Consider the following 15,592-nt stretch of genomic DNA (forward strand, 5'->3'; position numbering starts at 1 on the left):
TACCGAGGAAAGCAACACTTGAGTCCAGATAAAGTATTTCTAAACTATGTCTGATCCTCCTGCCTGCCCTCCTCAGTGCCACGGTTACAAGCATGTACGCGTTTATGAGGTGCAGCATGCTCGCTTTATGAAGTGCTGGGGATTACACTCAAGGCTTCAGTCATTAAAGGCAAGCATTCTACCAACTAAGCTACCATCCTAGGCCTCCAAATACACATAGTTTGAAGTGCTGGGAATTTAACCCACGGCTCTAAGCAATCCAGACAAGCACTCTACCAATTAAGCTACATCCCTAGCCCAAATAAAATTTCAAATTAACCATCCATACTACATTCACGTGTTAATAACTTCCCACATCAACCTGAAAAGCACTAGGGCATTCGATTAAAGCCACCTAACGGGGTTGGGGATTTAGCTCAGTGGTAGAGCACTTGCCTAGCAAACGCAAGGCCCTGGGTTCGGTCCCCAGCTACTAGAGAAAAAAAAAAAAAAAAAAAAAAAAAGCACCTAACGTAGCCAGTGGGCGTGGCCACTTTCATCTTAGAACAGACTTACCAGAGAGGTGGGCCAAGTCCCCACTCAAATGACTGGGACTTTAGACAAAGATCTTTTGGGTAGCTTGCTGTCCTTTGAGTCAGCTCTGTTACTGCCTGAACTGTAGGTAAGAGAGCACCCTATCCATTTCCACTCTGCAAATGGTCTGCATTGCAACAGATTAATGAGATAAAAGGAGTTAGAAGCGCTAGACTAAACAGGACAATAGCACATAGATGTAACCATTGGCCAGTTTTCAAATTCCTTGGAACCTAAAATACAAACAATGAATCGTACTGTACACCACTCCTGTCCATAAATCCCTTTATCCCTAAAAGTTTCATGTATCATTTCCTAAAGCACCTTCCGAACTAAGATGCCCAAATACTAGACTGTGTGGCTCCAATACACCTCTGCCCCTGCTAAGGTGCTCAGTGCCAAGTCAGGCAGCCTGTGCCATTTCCAGCACGTCATAAGCCAGTGTCTGTTCATGTGCTACAGGCACAAAAACCATGTGTTCATTTTCACTTCCAACACACAGACATCTGTGAGCAAGGTCAGATCCAAAACTCTGTTGTAAACTGACTAAAAACCGATGGAGGGAACTCCTAGGGAAAAGCCAAGGGCCACAGTCTAATCCGAAAACCTCAGGAATGATGTTGGCAAGAAGAATATTTAAGGCACAAGAATCAACTGGACAGACAAAAAAAGTAAAGCCAGGGAACTCACTCTGTGAGAGCTGACAACCACAAGCAGTTCTTTAAGGATAGTTGGAAAGGCCAACAGAACACCAAACAAAACCCAAGCACAGCTTACCACACCACAGTGTCACCTTGCTTCCAGCATGCCATGTTATGACTCAAGGCCCCTTTGAGCCTGTGATTTCAGCATTTGGGAGGTGGAAGCAGGAGAATGGGCTGAACACCAGCCTTGAACACATACAGAATAAGTCTGAAGCCATCCCGGGCTATACAAGACCAGGCATAATGGTACGCACACCTATAATCCCAGAGCTCAGGAAGCTGAGACAGGAAGATAAATTGACCAGTCCAGACCACATTGTGAGACTGTGTCTCAAAAGGACAGAAGGGGGTGGGAAAAGAAAAGGGGCTGAGAGATGGATCAGCTGTTACTTGCTGCTCTTCCAGAGGACATGAGTTTGGTTCCAGCACCCAAGTTAGGCTCACAACTGCCTGTAACACCAGACCTATGGGATCCAATGTCCTCTTTCAACCTCATCAGGCACCTACATATGTGTGCAAGTTCATACAGACATGGACATTTTAAAATCTTGTTTAATAAAATCAAAAGTAAGAACGAAGAAACAAGGGCTGGAGAGATGGCTCAGCGGTTAAGAGCACTGACTGGGGTTGGGGATTTAGCTCAGTGGTAGAGCGCTTGCCTAGCAAGCGCAAGGCCCTGGGTTCGGTCCCCAGCTCCGAATAAAAAGAAAAAGAAAAAGAAGAAAAAAAAAAAAAAAAAGAGCACTGACTGCTCTTCCTGAGGTCCTGAGTTCAACTCCCAGCAACCACATGGTGGCTCACAACCATCTGTAATGACATCTGATGCCCTCTTCTGGTGTGTCTGAAGACAGCTACAGTGTGCTCATATGAATAAAATAAATCTTAAAAAAAAAAAAAATGAAGGAACAAAACAGCAGTCAAACACATCCCTCTCTCCTGGCTCTCGAGACCCAAAGAAACAGTAAGTTTCTGCTGTCGGCCAAGTCTACCCATGACAGCAGGCCCCGGACTCATGCCAAAGCAGCTCACCATCCAGAATTGCACCTTTTTTCCGCAAACAAATCAAAAATCACTACAGAACTGTTCTCCATTTCTTCACTACACGACCATGAAGCCGGCCAGGAACAGCCTCAATGTTAAACTCAAAGACAAACCCTCAGACAAGGAACCTATTCCCAACTGAGCGGGTATTTGTGAGGAGATTCAAACAGGGCAGAGGCATGCTATTATTCACCAAATCTGAAGGAAGACAATCAGCTCAACATATGTGAAACAGACAAGGAAACTCCACTGTTTTTCCGGAAATAGCAAAGCTCTATATTATACCAAGGCCCACAGGCATGAAGCCCAGCTCTCTGAATTTTGACATATGTGTGGTATAAGGCCTAGCCCAGCTCTCAGAACAGAAAGCTGATTAGTTGGCAGCGCAATCTTACTTCACTTTAAAGAGTTCTCAAAGCTAACTCATACTATTATTTTTTTTAATAGAAAGTAAAAAAAAACTGTTGAGACAGGATCTATGCATTTCTGGCTAGCCTGGAACTTGTTATACAGACTGAGCTAGCCTCCAACTCAGAGATCTGCTCGTCTCTGCCTCCTGGGTGCTGGGATTAACAGTATGAGCTACATTTATTTATTTTTAAGGAACTGGAAGTGGGTGCAGGCATACAGAGGTTGGAGGACAAGCTGTGAGGGTCGGTACACCCTCCACCATGTGGGTCCCAAACTCAAGTCACCAGGCTTTGCAGCAATCACCTTTATCTGCTGAGTTATCCTGCTGACCCTCACACTACTCTTTTACTCTTTTGCTTTTAAAGATTTATAGTGTGTGTGTGTGTGTGGTGTGTGTGTGTGTGTGTGTGTGTGTGTGTAGACATGTGTACATGTACCTGCTGAGATCAAAAAAGGACATTTGATCCCGTGAAGCTGGAGTTACAGATGGTCAGGAGCTACCCAACCTGGGTGCCCAACCTACGTGTGTGGGAATCAAACTCTGGGCTTCTGCAAGGTCAGCAAGCGCTCACATCTTCTAAGCCATCTCTCTAGTGCCAGCCCCCACCACTATATTACTCTTAGGACTTGTATATCCCGGCAGCTCCACATAAGAAACTCAAAAGGAAGTTGTTCACCAATAGAAATTCAGACTGCCAAGCCTTATAAAAATGACTGTTAGGAAACTCTCATCAAAATTGATAGCTGTGGGAAACGTGTAGATGGGAAAGGTAAATGTTAAGGAGAGCAAAGAGAATTATGCCTGAGGTTACAGTAAATGCCCCAAATTACATAGCAAAGACAGCAGAGGCCCATAATTACCTTCAAGCAGTAGACACAGAAGCCTCATAACTGGCAAAAGGCTGAATGTCCTCAGAGCTTAAGGTGCTACCATTTAAAACAAGATCAAGTGCAAACCCAAGCCACTGTTCTTCCCAACAAGAGAGGACTTGCTTAGGAGACAGATCCACAGAAATCACAACTACCCTGGCCAGACTTAGCAAGGTTCTCACAGCCTAGAGGCTGCCAGCAAGACTGGCACAGAGTTAAGTGTGGAGAAGACAGCAAGCAGCACCAAAGCTTAGCACAGAAAAAAGTCCCAAGTCAATCGTATCACTTCTCTTCCAAAAAGCATGAAGTAAGTATTCCATCCAGTTTTCACATCTTCCCTCTACTCCTGTAAGGACGTGAACAGGACAGTTCACAGCTGTCCTACTTCACAGATCAAAGGGGAGGACAAAGATGACAAACCTGTCCTCCGAATCACAGCTAATGCTCAACTTCCAAATAGAATTCAGACTTTCCTAATTCTCTCTATATGACATGCTGCCTCCAAATAGCAGTCAACCAAATGTTTACACACAAATACCTAGCTCTTCTCCAATTCATCAGAAAAAGCTCTTGGACCAAAAAATGTATTTCTCCACTGCCCTGAACTAAGCTTCTTTGCAGAGGTACAACCTAATTTGCTCTGCAGCAGAAATCTGTATTGTGACGGTTGTGACAGAGCAGCCAATGACCATTAAATTCTGCTTCCAAGGCAAAACACCATCCAATGGTGTATGCCTTTTCCACTTCCTAATCTATTAGACGTAGCAGCTAATTTCACGCCACACCTCATACTTGTCTCAGGAATCTTAGAGCAAGTCCTGGTCAATGTGGAACAAAGGCAAGACAAACCACAAGAAAATGATCAATCCATCCTATGTCATTACCCACAGCTCCAACCCTGCCCTCACCCTCAGCTAGTGCAAATTTCATCCATGTTGGTAAGTGGAGCATCAAATACAGAGCCTGCCACTGTGGGGGTCGGGGAACTGTTTCAGTAACCATACTTTTCAAGACCTGAGCTCTCAGCAGGAATTTGCACGCACGCGCGCACACGCACACACACACACACACACTAATAATAATAATAAAATAAAACAGGCCCTACATAAAGGGGTACTATGCACTGAGGCAAACAATCAGGGATCTGGGTTTGGCCCAGGGCGCAGATGTTCAGAAATGGCAACCAAGCCAAAATAAACCTTCACCTTTATCTTGGAGCATTCGAGTTCCCTTGAGAATCCATGTCCAAGAATGGGTGGTTTGTGATCAGGGATAAACTAGGGAGCTGTAAAAAATTAAAATTGGGCCCAGACATACTTTATCTTTCAATGTTCCCCCTACCCTCCAAGATTCTAGTGCTCAGCAAAGTTATCAATTTATCTGCTCGTCAGTCTTGCTCTGTTGCTGTCTATATGTTTCAAGAGTGCATCACATAGACCATACCAAGACCAATTCCAGCAGCAGGACTGAAATCCTGGCCCTTGGGAGGAGGTAGGAAGGAAGATCAAGAGATCCAGACCAGTCTGTGATATATAGTGAATTAAAAGCAAGCCTGATCAACACAAAAAACAAAAAACAAAAAACCTTGTCTAAAAAACAAAAGCCACCAATTCAAGTCTAAGACAAATTCAGAACTACAAATCACAACGTTAAACCACAAGGTAAGACTCATTCACGGCTGCAAAAGCTGACAGCTTTCTAAACTGACACTACAGAACTATGTCCTGACAGTCAAAAGTCTAGCCACTTCTTAGAAAATCAGGGGAACAACTCAACATTTAAGTCTAGAATTGCCATTGATGGGCCTAGAAGTCAATGCTATACCTCCCCTAGAATTCTCACATCCGTGTGAAAGTGAGAGTGCAAGCATAAAGCCATTCCCAGAATGTGGTCAGCACACAGGCTTTGGACAGCAAGTATTTAGGACCAACCAGGAGAATATTAAGAATGGAGCTGCCCAGCTAATTGCTGGCCGGACTCTTCAGGCTATTTGCATGCATGTACTTGTGAAGAGAGTGGAGGCAGGTGCACAGAGAGAACAAGCAAGATGATCAAGATAATAACAGACAGGTGACTGACACCAGCTTTGTGGCCCCAAGGCCACACATTTCCAGCAACCTCCCAGCAATGTTAGTAATAACAGTCGTGGGAGGAGGTACTTAAAAAGTGGGGCCAGTACAGGGATGGAAGGTGAGACAGGGCTTCAAATCATCCCCAGCAAGATGCTAACCCACTGAAAAGTGTCAGAGTGTGAACTCTCCAGGAGCGAAAGCTGTTTCCACAATTAGCTCTGATCTAATGCAAGATGTCACCACCTTTAGTCCCAAGTGTCTGCCTCCCCCTGAAGTCCACAGCTTGAGAACTGACAGTATCGTGTTAGCAGTAGAGGAAATGAAGGAAACGAAACAAGAAATGGAACTTTTGTCGCCTGCCCACCCCCAAACCAATCTCACCTCCCCGCATCCAGCTCCCGGACCGCAGAGCCTCCCATGTCTGTCAGGCTCGCAGCTGAAGCTGCCAGATCTCCCGAAGGCCTCTTGCCGGTCCCATCCCCACCGCCCGAGCCACCGTTGCAGCTCTTCGTGCGAAACAGGCGGCTGAGGCGGATTTTGAAGGAGCCCTTTCGAGAAGGGCCTGCGAGCGGCCGAAGGGGCCCGGGAGGCGGCGGCGGTGGGGGAGGTTGCTGCTGCTGCTGCTCTCCTCGGCTCAGGCGCCCTGGAGGGACCAAGTCCTGCAGCGGAAAGGGCACCGGGGGTAGTTCGGGGCCCGGAGGCTGCAGCAGCAGCCGGCCACCCACTCCTCCTCCACGGCCCGGGCTGCTGAGCTCCTCTTCCGAGCAGCTGTTAGTCTCCAGGCTTTCGGCCTCCGATTCCAAGCCTTCCAGGACCAGCAGCGCGTCGCTCGTCTCCGTGGGGTCTTCCCCGGCCTGCGGGGCGGCAGCAGGCGGCGGGGGTTGCGGCGGCGGCGGCTGCGGGGGGCACGGGCACGGACAGCAGCCTCCGCCCGCAGTCTTGATCCCCGGCCCCGCCGGCTGTCCGAGCCCCAGTGCCGCCAGCTGCGCCTCTAGTCCAGCCACCGGACCCCAGGTCCGCTCGAGCGCCAAGCCCGGCGGGAGGGCCTTGGGATCCAGCGCACAGCGGTGCCGGGGACACAGCAGTTCCGAGGGTCCCGGCTCCGGGGCCGCCTCCGCGTCCTCCTCCTCCGGCGGCCGCCCCACGTTGCGGAACACCATCAGCTGCGGCGGCCGGGCGCCCCGCGAGCCGGGCCGCGCGAGGAAGGGTGGCGGCGGCGGGCCATGGCCCGGGGGCGGCGGCGGCAGGCCTGGCTCGGGGCCGCCTCTCCATAGCCGAGGAGGCGGCTCAGGACCCGGTACAAGCGGCCGCCGCCGCCGCCTCGCCGTCCCGGAGCTCGGCCCCTTGCATCGGGGTAAGGGAGGGAGGGCGGGCGGCTGGGAGCCGGGCTGGGTGGGGACTAGGCCGGGCCCCGCCGGAGCCCCGCCCGCCGCGGCCCCCGGAGCGACAGCTCTAACGGCCGCCGCGGCCTCTGCCTCATAGAGGGGGCGGGGGGCGCGCGGAGCCCAGCGCGAGCCCAGGCCGCGCGCCGCCGCCGAGGACCGCCCCCGAGACGTCACTTCCTGTTCAGGTTCCGCCCCCTTCCCCAGGGTGCGCAGCGTCGGTCTCCACTATGCCTGACGTTGCTCTCGACCCTAGTAGCTATTGGCCGTTTGCTGCTTCTGTGGCCTCCTTGGTCTCGAGCACCGACCCCTGCTTTTTCACTTCCTGGGCGCCCAGGCCCTATCCACTTTCCTATGTAGAGCAGAGCAGGCCTTGGGACCTGGGTCTGGACCTGGGAGAGGGTCGCGGCCCTTGGCACTGTCTGTGGGTCTTGTCCAATTATTGTTGACTGGGGTGTGTGACCTTGGTTAAGTCATTTCATTAAGTCTGAATCCTCTGAATTGTGGAATGACTACATGAAAAATGTGTTGTAGATCCTGCGATGTTCTGCTCTTCAGTGCTAAAACAACTGGTTCTTTGCGGGAAGGCAGGGTGTGTATATAGTTAACATAATTTCATCATGAATTTGACTGACGTAAAGCATGTACGCAATTTCCGAGAAATAAAAATATACAATAGCCAATTCTGTATGGCTGACTGTCAGATGCATACTTCCACCGACTGTTGTCACAGCGTATATGTCATGTTGAGGAGAGAATCCAAGACGTGACACAGGCTGAGCAACAATTTGTCCACCATACCTCATTCCCAGCCCTTTCCAAACTGGTGACAAGTAACCGAGGAGTGTAACAAGAATTCTTAGGAATGTTTTTCTTCTGTTGATGCAAGAGGACGGTGAAAAAGCAAAACCTGATCAAATCGTCATTAATGGGGGAAACGTTGCTGAGTCTGAACTGGTCCCAATGACTGGGAGAGTTTAACTTTTTTGTGTTGTTCCTAATGTAATGGAGATGTAAAGCGGAATCACTCCCATAATCACTTTAAAAAAAAATGTATGTGTATGCACGCGTGTGTGCAGATTCGTGTGCAGATTCCCAGAAAGGACATCAGATCCCCTAGAACTGTAATTATTAGCTGCCGTAAGTCACCGGACATGGGTGTGAAAACTGAGTTGTGGTCCTCTGCAAGAGCAGAACAAACTGTTTTCTGCTGAGCTATCTCTCCAGGTTCCTCCATCTCTTTCTTTCCTCCTCTCTTGCACCCCACCCTCTTTTTTTATACAGGGTTTCTCTGTGTAGCCCTGGCTGTCCTGGAACTCACTTTGTAGACTAGGCTGGCCTCGAACTCAGATACGTGTCTGTACTGAGAATAAAGGCGTGTGCCATCACCACCCAGCTCCCCCCCATGCACACCCCTTTTTAGACAGGGACTCTCACCAATATAAGGACTTGAGTTTGGATCCCCAGCACAGTATCAAAGCCAGGCAGAGCAGCATGTGTCTGTGACCTTAGCACTTGGGGTGAGGTGGACCCCCTGGAGCTCACTGACCAACCAACCTAGCCAAATTGATGAGCTCCAGTCAGTGAGCAGCAGGCACATTTACAGAGCCATCTTCCCAGCCCAGTGGGGCCATTTCGAAATAGAAGTTCGCTCACATCCTGTGATTGTAACGGTTTATTTACTTATATGTTTGTCTGAACACCGAAAGGTAGCATCAGACCCATTATAGATGGTTTTGAGCTGCCATGTGGGGTGCTGGGAATTGAACTCAGAATCTCTGGAAGAACAGCCAGCCCCACAGCCTGTAATTATAATTGTGCACGCTTTCTTCATTCTTTGGATGGAGAGAAAGGTCCTCTATGAGACATATAGGGCCCGGTTGGTCTCCCCACCTCCTAGGTCTTACACATTGCTCACCAAGCTGTATCTTGTCAATCCGCTGTGGCTCAGTTCCACTAACACAGCCATTTTCAGCAGATACAGGCCTTTCATCTGCTATTTGACACCCCCCCTTTTTTTTGCAGTGTCGGGGAGCAAATCCAAAGTTCATACCTCCAAAGTGAAACTGTAGCTCCACAAATGAACAGCATCCCCTGCCTAACTAATCTTTCCCAGATAAAGTTTCTCTCTTTGTGCTTTGTGAACTGGCCCGCCCTCAGATTGAACTCTCCCCTCAGGACACCAGGGAGATGTACCCTCTCTCTGAACTTGAAGACCAAGTCTTTGTTCCACTTAGTTGCACATGTGTGATTTGATTAAACCTCTGTCCAGAGAGATGGCTCAGCAGTTAGGAGTGCAGACTGCTCTACCAGAAGACCCAACTTCAACTCCCAGCAACCACATCGGGCAGCTCACAGCCACCGGTAACCCCAGTTCTGGGGAATTGAATCCCTCTAGCTTTCACGTGGGCATACTCACACACAGGTAATTAAATATAAAACACATCATGGAGCTGGAGAGATGGTTCAGTGGTTAATAGCACTGACTGTCCTTCCGGAGGTCCTGAGTTCAATTCCCAGCAACCACATGGTGGCTCACAATTATTGGTAATGGAATCTAATGCCTTTTTCTGGACCTCTTGGGCACCAGACTCACACATGGTAAATAAATAGACAAGCAAATACAACAACCATCATATGCATTAAAAAAAGAATATATATATATATATATTAAAGCTTGGTGTGATGGTGCACATCTTTAATCCTGGCACTCAGGAGGCAGAGGCAGGAGGATTTCTGTGAGTTCAAAGCCAGCCTGGTCTACAGAGTGAGTTCTAAGACAGCCTGAGCTACATAGTGAGACCATATCTCAAACAAATCAAAAACAATAATAAAAAAAATAAATCTCCCCTGGTAAAATATAAATTCCAGAAGGTTATGTTTGTTCTCTGTCCCTCATGGACTCTCTGTCAGAGTGCAATGTCAATGACTGATGTGCAGTAGGCCCTTAATATAGAAATATAGAATCAGAATTAGCAGTCACTCTTGTAAATGAAAAAACAAACTGACACACAGGGAGATATTCAGCTATGGTCAGTCAGTTCAAAACGATGAAGTGGAATTTACAACTAGTCCGGCTGCAAAGATTTTCTTCTTCTCCTCTACCCTTGCTGCCCCCGGTACTTCTCATCTTACCCAAGATTTCTAAACGATAAGGAGAGGCAAGGAAAGGGGAGGAAAGAAAAGGAAAGAAAAGAAAAGAAGAGAAAAGAAAAGAAAAGGAAAGGAAAGGAAAGGAAAGGAAAGAAAAGAAAAGAAAAGAAAAGAAAAGAAAGAAGACTGAAAGAGAACAAAAAGGAAAGAAAGTTAGGTGCTATAAAACCCCAGAACACTAGCCGCCTAAAATAAAAACCAGGATCCCTGGCCCCTGCCATGGAGATCAGTCCGGGAAGGCAAGAACCGCAGCTCTACTGCGCCCTCTGCTGTCCAGTTGCTTTATTTTTACCCCAAGAGGCTACCTGCATCAGCCATGGGGTAATTGGGGTTTTTTAGTTCTAGGTAATTATTTAAGGACAAAATCGGAAAGGGGGGGGGATGAAAATATCACCTCTCTCTACTTCTACTTCCTTAATAGTCCAGGCCTAAACCCCGTGTCTGGGAAAAGTATTTAAAAAGGAACCTTGGGTTGGGGATTTAGCTCAGTGGTAGGCGCTTGCCTAGCAAGCACAAGGCCCTGGTCCCCAGCTCCGAAAAAAAGAACCAAAAAAAAAAAAAAAAAAAAAAAAAAAGGAAAGAAAACCCACCTCAGGAAGCAGAAGCAGATGAATTTCTGTGAGTTCCAGGCCAGCCTGGTCTACATACTGAGTTCCAGAATGGTCAGGGATACATAGTAAGACCCTGTATCAAAAATAAGTATACAAATAAATTTAGAAGAAACTTTTGTGTGACTTTGATTACAGTTAAGTTAGGCTTTGTTTTGAGACAGGTCTCCCTACTAAGACTGGCATGGAACCCACAATCCTCCTGCCTCCACGACTCTCAGCTTGAAGGTGTTTCTATGCCTCATCTGGGTTCTCTAGAGGAACAGAACCAATAGAATTTTTAAAATTACATATATATCAAACATATATCATATATGCATATATAAATAATTCATTAAATAAGCTTATAGCGCAATAGTAACGACAGTTGTCTCACACTGAAAGGCTGAGAAGCCCATAGCTGCTCAGTCCCTGGGCCTGGGTACCTGAACACTCCCGGTCTTACACCAAAAACCAGATTAGCTGTTGACCGGTCAGTGATGGAACCCTAGAAATGCTATTTCAAAATCAGCCAAGGAAAAGGAGCAGCTGCAGCAACAGAGTAAATGAACTCTTGACAAGAGGGAAGACCAACCGAGCAAAACACAATCTTCCTTCAGCCATTGGCCCTTATAATCTGGACTGCTACCTGAAGGGGGCGCTCCACATTCAACTCCCATTTCCATCATGGCAATCTGGACAATTCCTTAGGCTCGCGACATGGTGATTCCAATTTGTGCCAAGCCAACTTTAAAAGCAACCATCGCACCTTCGCATCTCTTTCACTAAAAGAGATACAAGAGGGGGCCTGGAGAGACGGCTTAGTGGTTGAGAGCTCTAGCTGCTCTTCCAGAGTTCAATTCCACCAGCCACATGGTGGGTCATAACCATCTATAATGAGATCTGGCGCCCTCTCCTGGCCCGCAGGTGTATAGGCAGATGAAGCACTCACATACGTTAAATAAATCTTTTTCTTTTTTCCACTTTATTTTTTTTTCTTCTTTTTCTTCTTTTTTTCTTTTTTCTGTTTTTCGGAGCTGGGGGACCGAACCCAGGGCCTTGCGCTCGCTAGGCAAGCGCTCTACCGCTGAGCTAAATCCCCAACCCCCACTTCTTTATTTTTATTCCAGACGCATGGATTTCAGTGAGAATACGACCACCTAAAGACTCCAAGTCATTTGACCCCAAGCGGCTCCGGTAGGGTGTCCTGTCAGTCCTCACACGCTTCCTCTTCCTGGAGTTACACAGGGGTAGGTTTCTCCCTCTGGATTGGTGACGTTCGCACCACTCCATCACCGACGGACTCTGTGTTGTTTTCTGCGACCTGTACAACCTTCCTTCGCATCCATGTTGCTGCGTGCGTCCCTGACATCCCCACTGCTCAGGTACTTCAGGGCAGTGGTCCTTTTGTGTGGAAAGTGAGAGAGGGGGACACTTGAACGCAATGAGGGGAAGAGATTCTGAGTCATTTGGGCGTACCCTGCTGGAACTCGGGGATATCCTAATCATAGAACCATCCTCGACCTACAGCCCCACTGCTTCCTTCTCCGGTCAGCAGCCCCCACCGATCACATTGCCCAACCTGGCCCTCCATCCCCATCCACAAAGAGCCACAGTGGTCTTGGGACTCTTGGCTCTCCTGCCACTAGGGGAGGATAGATTGTCTGGCCTTCCTACTACCTGCCTCCCAGGCTTTCTCTTCCCAGCTGGGAGCCAGGAAACCACCTAGGGACCTGGCCTGATCCCCTTCAGCTCATGCCTCTAGACCCTGCCGCAGCCTATGGACCAGGGCTAGGAGCTGTCTCAAGATGCCCTGGTTGGGGATGATGCCTCGGTGGTCCTTGACTTTCTTGATGGCCTCCACAAGGGTGAAGTGGTGGTACAGCATGAGGTAGGCCAGCACCAGGGTGGCAGATCTGTTCACTCCCACCGCACAGTGCACCAGGATCCTGGCTGGCTCAGTGCCTGATGGATGAAGTCCACAGCGGTTTGAAAGTGGACGCTCACATCAAAGGCTAGCGAGTCGTGGGCTTCAACACCCAGGTAGCGGATGCCCAGTCCCTTGTAGGCCTCAGGGGTGCCTTGCCACCTGCTGTGTGAGGCGTTGAGGACGTGGATGATGCCCAGGCGACGAAGTTCACGGCAGTTGTTGGCCATGTCCTGGTCTCCGAGGTAGAGGCACAGCCAGACCTCGTCAGCATGGTTACAGGCTGTCTTGCCTGTGTACAGGAGCCTTTCCAACTCAAAGACATTGAGGAAGGGATGGTGAACACTGGGCATCTCCTCCAGGCTCGCTCGGGTACCAACAGGGGACCTTGAGCTGCTTCGGGAGAAGCCAGCCATAAAAGTCATGGAGGCCCACAGCCAGTTACCGGGGCACATTTTCAAGGTGGCAGGATCTGTAGCCAACATGGAGTGGTTTCAGCGATGATGGGCTCGGTCACCAGGTAGCTGTTGCTCTTGGTCGCAAGGGTCTCAGATCCCGAGTTGGCCTGAGGGCCCCCGCAGTCCCGTGCCCATGGCTCCTTCATGGCCCCTGCCCCTGCGCCGCCCCCCCCCGCCCCACCCCACCCCACCCCCACCCCCACCCCCGCTCGCAGGTGGATCGCAGCTATTTTTAAGCCATGACACGTACATCGAAGCAGGTTCCTCTCGGTGTGCGCCCTGGTGACATCCAGGGACACCGTGTCACGCAGCGGTGGGAGCCGCCACACAGCTGACACAGCCTGCCCCTGTTTACAGCCCCGCGCAGGCCCGCCAAATAAATCATTTTTACAGGTTATATAAGAGCTTCTTCTAAGCCAGATATGATGGCACGTGCCTGTCCCTCCAGAACCTGTGGGAGGCTGAGACAGGAGGATTGTGAGTTCTGTGTCAGCCTAGACTATAAATTGAGACCGGAATGGGTGTGCTACAGTGGTCGGAACCTAGCACTTGACTTAAGAAGTTTCAAGTTTTAGTTAAAAAGAGATTTAGAGATCCCACAGGAAGTCTGAGGTTCGCCTAGTCCTTCTACAGTGGCCAAGTCTGTGCTGCAGCACACTGCCCCTGTCCCTTCAACCATTGTGCTCCTGTGTTTCTAGCTATCCATGGCTTGGAGATATATGACCCTCCAAGCATCAGTGTTTCTGCTGAAACGGTAAAATCATTTGAGCCCAGGGTTCAAACCCAGCCTGGACAACATAGCAAGACCTCACTCCAGAAACAATAGCAAACAAAGGCCGGGAGTGATGGCATAGCCCTTTCGCCCAGGCTGGGAAGTGGAAGCAGGCAGCTAGACCTCTGTACATTCAAGGCCAGTGTGTGGGTTCCAGACCAGCCAGGGCTACACGGTGAGAGTCTGCCTCAGTCACCACCATCTCTGGACTTGAGTACCATTTGTAAAAGTGGGTCAGTCATAATCCCACTGTGACAGGATTTCTATGGGGGATTAGGCGGAAAAAAATAAAAACACTATACAAATGTTAGCTACATTTAGAAAAAGCTTTTTAAAAGAGGAAGAGCACAAGCACCTCAGGGGAAGAGTATTAACTGATTCTTAGGCCTGCTTTCCTGTCATCTTGCTACCAGTGATACCAAGAAACGAGTTCCTCATTACCCTCTTCTCGGTCAGCACACAGAATCAGCCACATGAACACAGACACAGACACACAAACACATACACACATACACACACATACACACATACACACAAACATATACCTACACATACATACACACATACACATATACACACATACATATATACACACACATACACATACACACATATACACATGCTCACACACACACATGTGGGGGAGGAACATCCCAGAGGCCAGGAGAAGAGCTGTGAATGCACAGTACCTGAATTCTATTCCCAGCTTCATTGCTTGATGAACTTAGGAATGTCCCTTACCTTTCAGGATCTCAGTTTATTTCTTGTTTTCTTCTTTTTAAAATTATTTATTTATTTTATGTGTCTGAGTATACTGTCACTGTCTTCAGACACACCAGAAGAGGGTATCGGATCTCATTACAGATGGTTGTGAGCCACCATGTGGTTGCTGGAATTTGAACTCAGGACCTCTGGAAGAGCAGTCAGTGCTCTTAATCCCTGAGCCATCTCTAGTTTCCTTATTTTTAAAGAAAAGGGCATGGCTAACACCTATCATTCCAGTACTTGGGCGGTTGAGATAGGAGAAATTGAGGCTGGCCTAGGCTACAGAGTGAGACCCTGTTTTAAAAAAACAAAGGGAGGGGTTGGGGATTTAGCTCAGTGGTAGAGCGCTTGCCTAGCAAGTGCAAGGCCCTGGGTTCAGTCCCCAGCTCTGAAAAAAAGAAATAGAGAGAGAGAGAGAGAGAGAGAGAGAGAGAGAGAGAGAGAGAGAGAGGGCGCAAGCTGAGCAAGCCAGGAGAAGCAAGTCACTAAGTAACATCGCTCCATGGCCTCTGCATCAGCTCCTGCTTCCTGACCTGCTTGAGTTCCAGTCCTGACTTCCTTTGGTGATGAACAGCAATGTGGAAGTGTAAGCTGAATATACCCTTCCCTTCCCAACTTGCTTCTTGGTCATGATGTTTGTGCAGGAATAGAAACCCTGACTAAGACAAGGTGGTTGCCACCAAACCTGATGACCCATGTTCAATCCCTGGGGTCCACATGGAGGAAGGAAAGGACTGACTCCCACAGTGGTATCTCCACATGTGCCTCCACATACACAAATGCACATATAAGGGAAGAGCTAACATGGCAGCTCATACTGTAATCCCAGGATTCAAGAAGCCGAGGCAGGAGACTCACTGTGAGTTTAATGTCAGTT

The 15,592-nt window shown here is 48.7% G+C and overlaps 1 protein-coding gene and 1 pseudogene across 1 annotated transcript in view; both read right to left on the reverse strand.

Moving 5' to 3' along the window:
• The window catches only part of Socs7 (suppressor of cytokine signaling 7), a 38,157-nt gene extending 30,505 nt beyond the window's left edge, over positions 1-7,652 (reverse strand). Inside the window, 3 exon segments of the mRNA XM_032911879.1 lie at positions 6,053-6,932; positions 6,935-6,973; positions 6,976-7,652. Coding sequence (XP_032767770.1) covers positions 6,053-6,932; positions 6,935-6,973; positions 6,976-7,021 — 965 coding nt within the window. The 5' untranslated portion in view covers positions 7,022-7,652.
• Positions 7,653-12,442: 4,790 nt separating this feature from the next.
• Positions 12,443-13,175, reverse strand: LOC116910562 (annotated as a pseudogene).
• Between the last annotated feature and the right edge of the window lie 2,417 nt (positions 13,176-15,592).

The sequence above is a fragment of the Rattus rattus genome, chromosome 9, assembly GCF_011064425.1.
Source record: "Rattus rattus isolate New Zealand chromosome 9, Rrattus_CSIRO_v1, whole genome shotgun sequence".
NCBI classification, from domain to species: domain Eukaryota; kingdom Metazoa; phylum Chordata; class Mammalia; order Rodentia; family Muridae; genus Rattus; species Rattus rattus.